General features: G+C 55.2%; 1 protein-coding gene across 1 annotated transcript in view; it reads right to left on the bottom strand.

The window, feature by feature from the left end:
• Nucleotides 1-15487, bottom strand: part of LOC133360123 (coiled-coil domain-containing protein 180-like) — a 57255-nt gene that overhangs the window by 22299 nt on the left and 19469 nt on the right. Inside the window, exons 14-16 of the mRNA XM_061578709.1 lie at nt 13514-13687; nt 10983-11098; nt 1547-1664 (exon numbers count right to left, since the gene is read on the bottom strand). Of these exons, the coding sequence (XP_061434693.1) occupies nt 1547-1664; nt 10983-11098; nt 13514-13687 (408 nt within the window). The remainder of the gene's footprint in view (nt 1-1546; nt 1665-10982; nt 11099-13513; nt 13688-15487) is intronic.

Here is a 15487-nt window from a genome sequence, read left to right as displayed (position 1 = left end):
ACTCAACACTACCCACAGACTCAACACTGCCCATAGACTCAACACTACCCATAGACTCAACACTACCTATAGACTCAACACTGCCCATAGACTCAACACTACCCATAGACTCAACACTACCTATAGACTCAACACTGCCCATAGACTCAACACTACCCACAGACTCAACACTACTCATAGACTCAACACTGCCCATAGACTCAACACTACTCATAGACTCAACACTACTCATAGACTCAACACTGCCCATAGACATTGCAATCGTAAATCGCCACTGCCGTTCACAGCCCCGGCCACTAACTGGTCACAGGGTTTGTAGTGAAGTTGGGCAACCGCTGTGCCACCCCTCGTCTTAGTAAACCTCGCACAGAGTTAGACTGATGGCCTTAATCTAAGTTGTCTTGTGGTTGTTGTTGTTGGTTGTTTGACTTGCATCCCACTGGGATTTTTGCACACAGCGTTGGTGTATACGGTGCTTTTTTTCTGCAATATTTTGCTGTCTTTTCTTGGATTTTCTGTTTGCACTTAGTCACATATTCACTTTAAGATGTTTTCTTGTTCATGTTTTTTTTTGTTTGTTGCGGTTGCACCCGATTCAAGAGCCGAATGGCTCACAGGGCTATACCTAATACATGAACTTGAACTCGAACCCACAATGGGGACGCATGCGACACCGAACTATGCCATGCTGCCTTGAGCGTGGTGGGAATGGGGAGCGGTCGCACAGCGATTGCCGTGTCGCGCTACGAAGCCAGCGGCCCCGAGCTCTGTGTCCGGTGACGACCAATAACAACAGTGACAGCGAATAAATGAACTGATCCTAGGCCTCCCTTAGGTCGAATCAGCCTCAAATGAGTACCCGGTGTGGTGTGTACACATCGACACTGGGGAGACAAAGGCGGCCGGGCGTAGTGTTAGCCACCTACCCTACCGTGTGACGTGCCGACCTTCATAGGTGCTGCTCGCTAACAGCACTTGCACCAAAAGTGTGTTCAAGACTTTGAGTGAGTGAGCGAGCGGGTAAGGGGTTGTGTGAGCGAGTGAATGAACGGGCGAGTGGACGAGCGGGTGGACGAGCGGGTGGAAGAGCGAGTGGGTGAGTGGTCAGGTGAGTGGGTGTGCGTGTGGGTGGGCGAGTGGGTGGGCGAGTGGGTGGGTGAACGAGCGGGTGGACGAGCGGGTGGAAGAGCGAGTGGGTGGGCGAGTGGGTGGGCGAGAGGTCGGATGAGTGGGTGGGGGAGTGGGTGGGCGAGTGGGTGGGCGAGTGAGTGAGTGGGCGAGAGGTCGGATGAGTGGGTGGGCGAGTGGGCGGGCGGACGAGCGGGTGGGCGAGCGGGCGAGCGGGCGGGCGGGGCGGGCGAGCGGGCGAGCGATTGGGCGAGAGATCGGATGAGTGGGTGGGCGAGTGGAAGAGCGGGTGGACGAGCGGGTGGACGAGCGAGTGGGTGAGTGGTCGGGTGAGTGGGTGGGCGAGTGGGCGGGCGAGCGGGCGGGCAAGCGACTGGGCGAGTGGGTGGGCGAGTGATCAGGTGAGCGAATTGCTCACCCACTGCCGACTCTTGAAGTACTCCTGCACAGCGTGGGCATACGATTCCACCTCTTTGGCCACGGACGCCGGGTAGCCGTCCACTATTGCCACCTGCTGGCCATGGAACTCCTCGTACCTGCAACGCAAAAGGCAGCTCAGCGGTGCTCACTGATTTTTGTTACGGCTGCGTCAATGCAAACTCCAAATATACAGCAGCAGGCGTCAGGGTCGGGATCGAACCCACGACCTCCTGTATACCAGGCGAGGTAGTTAACATCTCCGAGTCACCGTGATGATGATGAGAGAGAGAGAGACACGCAAACTCCAAATATACAGCAGCAGGCGTCAGGGTCGGGATCGAACCCACGACCTCCTGTATACCAGGCGAGGTAGTTAACATCTCCGAGTCACCGTGATGATGATGAGAGAGAGAGAGACACGCAAACTCCAAATATACAGCAGCAGGCGTCAGGGTCGGGATCGAACCCACGACCTCCTGTATACCAGGCGAGGTAGTTAACATCTCCTAGCCACCGTGATGATGATGAGAGAGAGAGAGACACACAAACTCCAAATATACAGCAGCAGGCATCAGGGTCGGGATCGAACCCACGACCTCCTGCACACCAGGCGAGGTAGTTAACATCTCCTAGCCACCGTGATGATGATGAGAGAGAGACACGCAAACTCCAAATATACAGCAGCAGGCGTCAAGGTCGGGATCGAACCCACGACCACCTGCATACCAAGCGAGGTAGTTAACATCTAGCCACCGTGATGATGATGAGAGAGAGACACACAAACTCCAAATATACAGCAGCAGGCGTCAGGGTCGGGATCGAACCCACAACCTACTGTATACCAGGCGAGGTCGTTAACATCTCCTAGCCACCGTGATGACGATGATGATGAGAGACACGCAAACTCCAAATATACAGCAGCAGGCGTCAAGGTCGGGATCGAACCCACGACCTCCTGTAAACCAGGCGGGGTAGTTAACATCTCCTCGCAACCGTGATGATGTTGATGATGAGAGAGAGTCACGCAAACGCTAAATAAACAGCAGCAAGCATCAGGGTCGGGATCGAACCCACGACCTCCGGCATACGGGGCGAGGTCGTCAACATCTCGCCACTCCACTCACTGCCGTCGATCAATCTCGTTTGGGGCAGTGGTTTATGGACCACGGTGCGTGGTCGTGCCGAGCGGAGACGCGGTGCCCAACCGAGTCGATTGGCGCTCTCTTCGTTCGAGACCGCCGGCTTGAGAGGCCCCATTTGGACCCTGGGTGGCTGCTGCCCTTTGACCCCTCAACGCCACCCAACTCGGGTCAGAAAGCGCCAACGCTTCAGGTCTCCATAATCGAGGCAACATTTTGCAGCGATGCTGCAGGGCTTGCTACCACTGTTGCGTAATCCTCATTGAGTGATTTTTCAGCAGCGGGATGTTTTATATGGGGAAGGTGGGTTCTTTTTTTTTTGCTATGGTAGGATATCGGAGGAAAGCCACAAACTCCACACATTCACGAACACTCTCACCCACACACTCACTCACCCTCTCACCCACACACTCCCCCCCCCCCCCACTCACTCACTCTCTCACCCACACACTCACACCCCCCCCCCCCCACAACACTCACTCACTCTCTCACCCACACACTTACACCCCCCCCCCCCACACACTCACTCTCTCACCCACACACTCCACCCCCCCCCACACACTCACTCTCTCACCCACACACTTACACCCCCCCCCCCCCCACACACTCACTCTCTCACCCACACACTCACACCCCCCCCCCCACACACTCACTCTCTCACCCACACACTTACACCCCCCCCCCCCCCCACACACTCACTCATTCTCTCACCCACACACTCACACCCCCCCCACACACACTCACTCTCTCACCCACACACTCACACCACACCCTCTCACCCACACACTCACTCACTCTCTCACCCACACACTCACACCACAACCCTCTCACCCACACACTCACCCTCTCACCCACACACTCACTCCACACCCTCTCACCCACACACTCACCCTCTCACCCACACACTCACATCTCTCACCCACACACTCACACCACACCCTCTCACCCACACACTCACTCACTCTCTCACCCACACACTCACTCCACACCCTCTCACCCACACACTCACTCACTCTCTCACCCACACACTCACACCACACCCTCTCACCCACACACTCACTCACCCTCTCACCCACACACTCACTCACTCTCTCACCCACACACTCACACCACACCCTCTCACCCACACACTCACCCTCTCACCCACACACTCACTCCACACCCCCCCACACACTCACTCACTCTCTCACCCACACACTCCCACCCCCCCCCCCCCCCCACTCACTCACTCTCTCACACACTCACTCCACACCCTCTCACCCACACACTCACTCACATCTCTCACCCACACACTCACACCACAACCCTCTCACCCACACACTCACTCACTCTCTCACCCACACACTCACACCACCCCTCTCACCCACACACTCACTCACTCTCTCACCCACACACTCACACCCCCCCCCACACTCACTCTCTCGCTCCACACACTCACACCACACCCTCTCACCCACACACTCACCCTCTCACCCACACCACTCACTCCACCCCCCCCACACACTCACTCACTCTCTCACCCACACACTCACACCACACCCTCTCACCCACACACTCACTCACTCTCTCACCCACACACTCACACCACACCCTCTCACCCACACACTCACCCTCTCACCCACACACTTACTCCACACCCCCCCACACACTCACTCACTCTCTCACCCACACACTCACACCCCCCCCCCCACACACTCACTCTCTCACCCACACACTCACACCACACCCTCTCACCCACACACTCACTCACTCTCTCACCCACACACTCACACCACACCCCTCTCACCCACACACTCACTCACTCTCTCACCCACACACTCACACCACACCCTCTCACCCACACACTCACCCTCTCACCCACACACTCACTCCACACCCCCCCACACACTCACTCACTCTCTCACCCACACACTCACACCCCCCCCACACACTCACTCTCTCACCCACACACTCACACCACACCCTCTCACCCACACACTCACTCACTCTCTCACCCACACACTCACACCACACCCTCTCACCCACACACTCACTCACTCTCTCACCCACACACTCACTCCACACCCTCTCACCCACACACTCACACCACACCCTCTCACCCACACACTCACTCACCCTCTCAACAACAACAACAACAACAACCGCCATTCGCCACTAAGTGGCGGTGACGTCACCACGATGCTTGTGCCAGGCCAAGTGCACCTTGAGGCCACGTGAAGTGTCGAAAGCCCGCTGGCAGGAGGTCACGGGGCAGACCCAGCAGGTGCCACGGGTCGACTGACCGAGATGACCGAGATGACTGGCTGATGCACCACCTGTGCCCCCTACTGTGCCAACTTGCTGTGCTTTAGCCACCCGGCGCTCCGCTCGTTGTTGTGAGCGTCGCTCCTCCGCCCTCCGTTGTTGTTGGAGGGCGACTGCCTCCAACTGCCCAGTAGCGTCCTTCACGAGCCTCCTCCACTGAGGCCGATCTTGACACCGCTGGTACCAGTCATCGGCAAGTCCACTCAGCTCCACGTCCTCCTGTACCACATCACTCCATCTCTTCTCCAGCCCGTGCCGCGCCCGTCTAGCCCCCTCGATCCGGCCGAACAAAAGCTGTTTAGGCATGCGGTGGCTGGGCATGCGGGCTACATGACCCAGCCAACGCAGCCTTGCCTGCCGGAGGAGCTCACTGATGGGACTTTGCCCAGATCTTTCAAGGATTTGTGAGCTCCTCACACAATCCAGCCTGGTTAAACCCAGGATGGATCGTAGGCAGGCCAGCCTAAATGTTTCCAACCGGCGAAGATGCTCCACCAGGGGGGTCCACGTCTCGCAAGCGTAGAGAAGGGAGGGAATGACCGTGGCCGAGAAGACCTGAAGCTTCGTGCGGAGCGACAGACCAGGTAGCTTCCACACAGCGTTACGCAACCGATGAAAAGATATTGCCGCTCGACTGATTCGGAGTGAGACCTCTGCTGATAGACTGGAGCCGGTCATAAGCACACTGCCCAGGTATGGGAAACTCTCCACTCTCTCCACAACTGCCCCATCACCAATTGGGAGTTGTGGGGGTGGAGTGTCCGATGGTACAAAATACCCAGGCAGGTGCTTAGTTTTGGTGGGGCTGATGGTAAGGCCCCACCTCTTGGTGGCACGCTCCAGTCTCAGCAGCAGCGTCTCCAACTCCTCTTCTGAATGAGCAGCTATTACCAAATCATCGGCATACATAACGTGGTTGACCAATAGGGAGCCATCCCTTGATCGCACCCGGGCGTCGATCAGCCTCCCATTATATCTGTACCAAATGGAAATTCCTCCGGTACAGCTATTGAAGGCTTCACGAACTACGCGGTCAAAATATATGTTAAATAATGTGGGAGCCAGAGGACATCCCTGTCGCACCCCAAGGTGTACAGGGAAAGGCTCCGACTCCCGGCCACGTAGTTTTACCCGGGCCCGCTCACCATCATGAAGGTCCTTAATGATCGTGAGCAGAGGGTCAGGGACTCCGAAAGCACGAAGAACAACCCAGAGCCCAGTCCTACTGATGGTATCATAGGCCTTGACCAGGTCAATAAAGCAGAGATGTAGGTCTTTTTGGAATTCTCTACACCTCTGCTGTAGCAGACGGACAGAAAATATGGCATCTGTGCAGGACCGCCCTTTCCTGAAACCGCATTGGGGCTCCGCAAGCCTCTCCTCAGCGTGCCTAGCAAGGCGATGTTGAATAATCCTTGCCAGGACCTTACCCGGCACACTGAGGAGTGAGATGCCCCTGTAGTTGTTACAGTCGGTACGGTCCTCCTTCTTAAAGAGGGGAACCACCAGGGCATCCTTCCAGTCCTGCGGAACCCGTCCAGTGGTCCAGACTGTTGTTATGATGTCATATAGGGCAGTCTGTGCACAAACGCCACCCTCCCTCAGCATTTCGCTTGGGAGATCATCTCTGCCCGATGCCTTCCCTGGTCTCAGACTCCGGATCGCCCTCAGTACTTCCTCAACAGCTGGCACCTCAGCCAGCCACTCACAGGGGGTGACCTCTTCCAATATTTGAGGCACCGCAGCCTCAGCAGGGTTATCACCACTTTGTGCCATGATGTTTTCCTGGCTGAGAGAATTTCCCTCCCCCAGGACTTCACAGAAATGCTCAGCAAATCTGCAAACCTGTTCCTGGGGGTCGAAGATTGGATCACCGTTTTTTCCTCTAATGATGGTAATAGGTGTGGCGCTGCAGGTTACTTTTTTGATGGAGTTAAATAGTGATTTGTGATCACGGGCCACTGAGGCAGACTCCATCTCCTCAGCAACCCGCGACCACCACCCATCCTTACAGCGCCTTACGGCTCTCCGAACTTCCGAGCGAAGGCTGCGGTAAACCTCCTCATTCTCTGACGTGGGATGCTGTAGGCGATGAGAGTGGGCCTGACGCTTTTTCTCAATTAACCTGAACACCTCCTTTGTCAGCCAGGGTTTCTGGGGAGGTCTGGACCGCGTACCCAAAGCAGCCATTGCAGCTGCATGAGTCACAGTCTTAAACCTCGCCCATTTCCCCTCGACATCAGGTGGAGTGGGGGACGATGCCAACCCCAGCTGCAAGCGATGATGAAATTCTCGCTTGCAACTTTCATCAGCTAACTGAGACCAGGCCACTTTTGGTTGGAATGGGATCCTGGGTGTACACCCACCACCAGAGTGGAAGAAAGGCAGGCGCATCTTACAGATGACTAGTCGATGGTCAGAGGACAGATCAGCTCCACGGTAGGTCCTGGTGTCAAGGACATGGGTTCGCATCCGCTGGTCCGTCACTATGTAGTCCAGCAGATGTTCTTGCTTGGACCCGGCATGTATCCATGATGTTGTGTGGATGCGCCGATGCCGGAAGAGCGTGTTGGTAATTACAAGCCCATGGGCTGCACAAAAATCTAGCAGCCTCCTACCGTTATTATTGAGCTGATCTGGCCCATGCCTTCCAATCACTCCAGACCAGGTACCAGCATCATGACCAACTCGGGCATTGAAGTCACCCAACAAGATGACTCTGTCCCGAGTGGCCACTTTAGCCAGCACCTGTGACAGGAGGTCATAGAAAGCGTCTGACTCATCGGCTTTGCCTACATCCCTCCACGGATGTTCGTCTTCGGTGGGGGCATAAGTAACCACGACCACCACTCCTCGCCTCTGGTTGATGGGAAGGCGAGCCCAAAGTATCCTGGGGCTTACAGCTTCCCACACCTCACCGCCACGCTCCCATGCCCCCTTCATTCTTTTGTTCAGAAGAAGAGCCACACCCTGTTGTTTGGCAGTCTCCTGCCCCGAGTAGAGGACTGTCCACCCCTCATGGTGGCAGGAGCCAGAACCGGTCCACCGGACCTCCTGAATGCCACAGAGATCCAGGCGGTACCGGTCCAGCTCCCGACAGAGGAGTGGCAGCCTCTCCTCCGCAGTGAGCGTTCGAACATTCCACGTGGCCATCCGCAATGGTTTTTTGTTGTTTCTGGAGGAGCCCCGAGGGTGAAAACTCAATCTCCTGGCTCCGCCAAATGGGGTTTGGCCAGGAGACGTCATAAAAGCCTGACCCCCCGGGGCCTCCGGCACAAGCTTATTTGTTACAGGTTTATGTTTAATTCGTGGTTTAGTGGTGGTTAATTGAAGGTGGAGGGGTTACCAGCCCCTCACACCCGTCCAGAGCCCCCGTTTAGCCACTGTGGTGGTCACAGACGCCATGAGGGGAGAGGCCAATGGGCATTGGCCCTCCCCCCACAGCACTGCCCACGACAGTGTTGCCCGTCCGGCACCGCGAGGAGGTAGGAGGTTGTTTTGCCGGACACCCTCTCACCCACACACTCACTCACTCTCTCACCCACACACTCACACCACACCCTCTCACCCACACACTCACCCTCTCACCCACACACTCACTCCACACCCCCCCACACACTCACTCACTCTCTCACCCACACACTCACACCCCCCCCCCCCCCCCACTCACTCACTCTCTCACACACTCACTCCACACCCTCTCACCCACACACTCACTCACTCTCTCACCCACACACTCACACCACACCCTCTCACCCACACACTCACTCACTCTCTCACCCACACACTCACACCACACCCTCTCACCCACACACTCACTCACTCTCTCACCCACACACTCACACCCCCCCCCCCACACTCACTCTCTCGCCCACACACTCACACCACACCCTCTCACCCACACACTCACCCTCTCACCCACACACTCACTCCACACCCCCCCACACACTCACTCACTCTCTCACCCACACACTCACACCACACCCTCTCACCCACACACTCACTCACTCTCTCACCCACACACTCACACCACACCCTCTCACCCACACACTCACCCCCTCACCCACACACTCACTCCACACCCCCCCACACACTCACTCACTCTCTCACCCACACACTCACACCCCCCCCCCACACACTCACTCTCTCACCCACACACTCACACCACACCCTCTCACCCACACACTCACTCACTCTCTCACCCACACACTCACACCACACCCTCTCACCCACACACTCACTCACTCTCTCACCCACACACTCACACCACACCCTCTCACCCACACACTCACCCTCTCACCCACACACTCACTCCACACCCCCCCACACACTCACTCACTCTCTCACCCACACACTCACACCCCCCCCCCCCACACACTCACTCTCTCACCCACACACTCACACCACACCCTCTCACCCACACACTCACTCACTCTCTCACCCACACACTCACACCACACCCTCTCACCCACACACTCACTCACTCTCTCACCCACACACTCACACCACACCCTCTCACCCACACACTCACTCTCTCACCCACACACTCACACCACACCCTCTCACCCACACACTCACTCACTCTCTCACCCACACACTCACACCCCCCCCCCCCCCCACACACTCACCATGGCGGAGGGCGACTGCCTCCACATTCCCAGCAGGCAGCGTCCTTCACGAGCCTCCTCCCACCCCACACTCAACACTCACACTGCAGAACAGGGGGTAGGAGAGGACCTCCAAACTCCACACAGAGAGGGCACCCTAGTCATGGAATCAATATTTTTAGGTTTTTTCGGTAAAGTCACGTAGGTGAAAAATTTAAATTAATAAAAGTAAAATAAAAAATAAAATAAAAATCACGACGTTTCGGAGGCAACACAAGCCTCCGTCTTCAGGTGGAACCGTCACAGCACGATAGCTGTATCAAGTGAGAGAAATTCCAAGATAACAGTCCTTGTATATATACTGGTTGAGGGTGGGAGGAGCCAAGGTATAGGCCCTGGATATTATTATTGTGAGGTTCGGTGCGGCTGAAGCACGCTGTTAGGAATGAGCCTTTGTTGTGTAGACTGGTTGAACTCGGAGGTTCCTAGAGTTGTTAAGGTGCGGCTGATGTAAAGGTGTGTGTAAATGGGACTGAGCCTTTTGTTATGTAGAGGTGGTGAGGCTGAAACCGCTGCCAGGAATGAGTCTTTGTTGTGTAGATTAGTTGAACTCGGAGGTTCCTAGAGTTGTTAAGGTGCGGCTGATGTAAAGGTGCGTGTAAATGGGACTGAGCCTTTTGTTATGTAGAGGTGGTGCGGCTGAAACCGCTGTTAGGAATGAGCCTTTGTTGTGTAGACTGGTTGAACTCGGAGGTTCCAAGAGTTGTTAAGGTGCGGCTGATGTAAAGGTGCGTGTAAATGGGACTGAGCCTTTTGTTATGTAGAGGTGGTGAGGCTGAAACCGCTGCCAGGAATGAGTCTTTGTTGTGTTTTAATTTTAAAAAATTACCTACGTGACTTTACCGCAAAAACCTAAGAATATTCGATCCTTGCAGTCACGAAAGCTTCAAATCTAGAGTCACGGAATCAAACCCGGTCCCTTGTTGCTGCGAGGAGGGCACGAGCGTCGCCACTGCGCGGCAGCGTCGAACGACCCTGTGACCCTTCGATTTAAAGCTTTCGTGACTGCAGGGATTCATCTTCTTGGTTCTTTCGGTAAAGTCACGTAGAATGGAAATAATAAAGTAATAAAAATAAAACATAATAAAATAATTCTCACGACGTTTCGGCCACAACGCAAGCAGCCGTCCTCAGGTGGAGAACAGGTCTGTCGAGGAGACATAGTCTCATTCAGACGCTGTCTCCTCGACAGACCTGTTCTCCACCTGAGGACGGCTGCTTGCGTTGTGGCCGAAACGTCGTGAGAATTATTTTATTATGTTTTATTTTTATTCTACGTGACTTTACCGAAAGAACCAAGAAGATGAGAGCCTGTGACCCTTACCCCGACTTGATGGAGTCCAGCTTGCCGAGGGCTCTCTGCAGACTGGCCTCCAACGCCTGCTCAGAGCTCTCCTGTCTCAGCTGATCCATCAGCAGGTCCAGACTCGCCTCCTTTGCCTAACGCGGATGGGGGGGGGAGGGCAACCAAGATGACGAAGAAGAGACTTTTTAAATCCTTTATATTAAGTTCGCGTGCTTGCTTGCTTGCTTAGGACCGTGCAAATCTTTCGCTCGTTTTTTAACCCACTTCCCGTGATCCAATCGAGCTGACATTTTCCACACAGACTCGTTGTGCCAGACAATTAATGTTTGTGAAAAAAAATTCCCAAAATTTTACACTTTTTAGGCAAAAAAAATTTATTTTACATATATTCAAATAGAACGCATTCATCACTTTGGCTGAACGTCACAGTATAAGAGCCCAGAGCGTCACCCCTCCACAGGCCGTGGCGGAGTAGTGCAGTTGGTAGCGCCCTCGCTTCCCATGCCAAAGGTCGCGGGATCGATCCCCGCGTCCTCCACAGGCGAATATATTTTTAAATCCTTTATATTAAGTTCGCGTGCTTGCTTGCTTGCTTAGGACCGTGCAAATCTTTCGCTCGTTTTTTAACCCACTTCCCGTGATCCAATCGAGCTGACATTTTCCACACAGATTCGTTGTGTGACAATTAATTTTCGTGAAAAAAAATCAAAAATTTTACACTGTTTAGGGAAAACAAATTAAATATTTAATTACCAATTGCTTCATACTGGCAGACAATCATCTGACCCATAGATTGCAACCATCTCAAGCCAGAGGACGAGAGGACTCAAGCCGCCACGCATATAAAGGATTTATAGTGAAAAACTTTGTTTTTACGGGTTAGTTTTTATTTGTGGTGAATACGAAACGGTGGTCGGCCACGAAGCGGTCCGTGAAAGAGACACAGGTGGCCAGACCCCCTGTCCACGGTGAACTTGACTTCCGTGGTCAGGGGGTCGCCAACCAGGATGACAAAAAAAACACCAAAAAAATTTTCAAGAGCTGCCACCGCAGTCCATAAAAGAGCCACCCGCACGCGGCTCCAGAGACGGAGGTTGACGACCCCCCCCCTACCCCCCCCCCCCCCGGGCTGAGTGCATATCGATTATGGCTCGGAACAGCAAATAGCCAGCGGGGGGGGGGGACCACCACCACCCCCGCTGTAAGGATCCCCATGGCACTGGCTTGGAGACGATGATGAGAATGACGATGACGCAGACAGCGGGGCGGAGTGGTGATGGGAGCGGGGGTGGAGTGGTGATGGGAGGGGGGTGGAGAGGTGATGGGAGCGGTGGTGGAGTGGTGATGGGAGCGGTGGTGGAGTGGTGAAGGGAGCGGTGGTGGAGTGGTGATGGGAGCGGTGGTGGAGTGGTGATGGGAGCGGTGGTGGAGTGGTGATGGGAGCGGTGGTGGAGTGGTGATGGGAGCGGTGGTGGAGTGGTCAAGGGAGCGGTGGTGGAGTGGTGATGGGAGCGGGGGTGGAGTGGTGATGGGAGGGGGGTGGAGAGGTGAAGGGAGCGGTGGTGGAGTGGTGAAGGGAGCGGTGGTGGAGAGGTGAAGGGAGCGGTGGTGGAGAGGTGAAGGGAGCGGTGGTGGAGTGGTGAAGGGAGCGGTGGTGGAGAGGTGAAGGGAGCGGTGGTGGAGAGGTGAAGGGAGCGGTGGTGGAGTGGTGAAGGGAGCGGTGGTGGAGTGGTGAAGGGAGCGGTGGTGGAGTGGTGATGGGAGCGGTGGTGGAGTGGTGATGGGAGCGGTGGTGGAGTGGTGATGGGAGCGGTGGTGGAGAGGTGATGGGAGCGGTGGTGAGTGGTGAAGGGAGCGGTGGTGGAGTGGTGATGGGAGCGGTGGTGGAGTGGTGAAGGGAGCGGTGGTGGAGTGGTGAAGGGAGCGGTGGTGGATTGGTGAAGGGAGCGGTGGTGGAGAGGTGAAGGGAGCGGTGGTGGAGAGGTGAAGGGAGCAGTGGTGGAGAGGTGAAGGGAGCGGTGGTGGAGAGGTGATGGGAGCGGTGGTGGAGAGGTGATGGGAGCGGTGGTGGAGTGGTGATGGGAGCGGTGGTGGAGAGGTGATGGGAGCGGTGGTGGAGTGGTGATGGGAGCGGTGGTGGAGAGGTGATGGGAGCGGTGGTGGAGTGGTGATGGGAGCGGTGGTGGAGAGGTGATGGGAGCGGTGGTGGAGAGGTGATGGGAGCGGTGGTGGAGAGGTGATGGGAGCGGTGGTGGAGTGGTGATGGGAGCGGTGGTGGAGAGGTGATGGGAGCGGTGGTGGAGAGGTGATGGGAGCGGTGGTGGAGGAACAGAGCCGGGAGAATGCAAACAAACAACACCAACATCATCGCGGCTGAGGTTTGGCCAGGGGGGCGGGGGGGGGGGGAGGTCGGCAACACAAAAAAAATTAATTCAAATTAAAAAAAAGGACTCCAGAGCCCGCAATGCATTGTGGTGAATACGAGACGGTGGTGGGTGCCTAATGAATAAACTGGTCCTCCGTGGTCAGGGGTCGGCGACGAGGCCCACCTGGTTGGCCATGTCGTGCTCCCTGCGCGACGCTTCCATCCTGTCCCTTAGCCGCGCGTCCCGCCGCGCCAGCTGCTCCACGTGGCGCTCCCAGAGCCGCGCCGCCCCGCGGGCGAAGGCAGCGAGCTGGCGGCTCCGTGACGCCGCGCGGCGCGCCTGCCGCTCCAGCGCTGCCTGCGCGAGGACGCACGCGGGACGGTGACGACGATGATGACGACGACGATGATGATGACGGTGATGACGATGATGATGGGGATGACGATGATGATTACGATGATGATGATGACGGTGATGACGACGATGATGACGACGGTGATGACGACAGTAATGATGACGGTGATGGCAACGATGATGATGATGATAATGGGGATGACGATGATGATTACGATGATGATGCTGACGGTGATGACGATGATGATGACAACGACGATGGCGATGATGATGACGGTGATGACGATGATGATGGGGATGACGATGATGATTACGATGATGATGATGACGGTGATGACGACGATGATGACGACGGTGATGACGACAGTAATGATGACGGTGATGGCAACGATGATGATGATGATGATAATGGGGATGACGATGATGATTACGATGATGATGATGACGGTGATGACGATGATGATGACGACGACGATGGCGATGATGATGATCACGAAGACAATGATGATGGCGACGACGACGATGATGACGACGACGACGACGACGATGACGATGGCGACGATGATGACGATGATGACGGTGATGATGATGACGGTGATGATGATGATGATGACGACGACGACGACGACGATGATGATGGCGATGACAATGATGACGATGATGATGACGACGACGATGGCGACGACGATGATGATGATGGCGATGACAACAAGGACGACAATGATGATGGCAATAATGATGATCGCGACGACAATGACAACAACGATGATGACGATGATGATGTCAGAGATGACAATGACGATGATAATAATGATGATGGTGATGACGACAATAATAATGATGGCGATGATGACAATGATGATGATGACGACGATGATGATGGCGATGACAACGATGATGACAATGATGATAGCGATGACGATGACGATGATGATGGCAATGACGATGCCGATGACAATGATGATGATGATGGCGATGACGACGACGATGACTATGATGATGGCAATGACAACGACGACGACAATGATGATGCCGATGACGATGGCACGCATGACAACATCAGTGCCGGGCAGACAAAGGGGCCGTCCATAAATGACGTCACGCGATTTTGGACGATTTTTGACCCCCCCCCCCTCGTCACACGGCGTCACAAAAAGTCAGACCCCCCCTCAAATATGACGTCACAAAACTCTGCCCCCCCCCCCCCAAAACCATATTTCCATTTTGAAAATAAAACACGCTTCAAATCGCTTTACACTATTATCAGTGTAGTGCGTATTTAAGTATTTTATGTGGTGCTGCACTCTGATGTTGTAGGAGTGTTGTTATAACAATTAGTGTTGTTATAACAATTCAATATTTATTTCAAGTTGCGCATTTTGATGTGACGTCACATTTCTCAAACCCCCCCCCCCCCCCTCGTCACACATCGTCAGAAATGTCTGACCCCCCCCACCCACCTAGGTGCGTGACGTCATTTATGGACGGCCCCAAAGGCGGCCGGACGTACTGCCAACCAGCCACCCCACATCGGTGCGCCGTGCCGGCCTTAATAGGTGCTCGCTAACAGCACTCGCCCGCCCCGGCGGTCCGTTAATGGCTACGCGGCAGAGGTCGCAACCGGGTACCCGATACCCGTACCCTACCCGATACCCGACTACCCGTACCCGGCCGGGTACGGGTAGCCGTTTGCGACCCTGGTGCGGCCGGGTACGGGTAGACCGTGAGTCACTGGTGAGCAACCGTTTGTCACTCATTTCCCAACGTCTTGTCTCTTCTGACGATTCAAGTTCCTAGAATCAA

This window comes from Lethenteron reissneri, chromosome 67 (genome assembly GCF_015708825.2).
Source record: "Lethenteron reissneri isolate LAM-NWPU_2019-01 chromosome 67, ASM1570882v1, whole genome shotgun sequence".
Taxonomy (NCBI): domain Eukaryota; kingdom Metazoa; phylum Chordata; class Hyperoartia; order Petromyzontiformes; family Petromyzontidae; genus Lethenteron; species Lethenteron reissneri.
The sequence above is the reverse complement of the archived record's forward strand: the minus strand, read 5'-3'. Positions and strand labels throughout refer to the sequence as shown.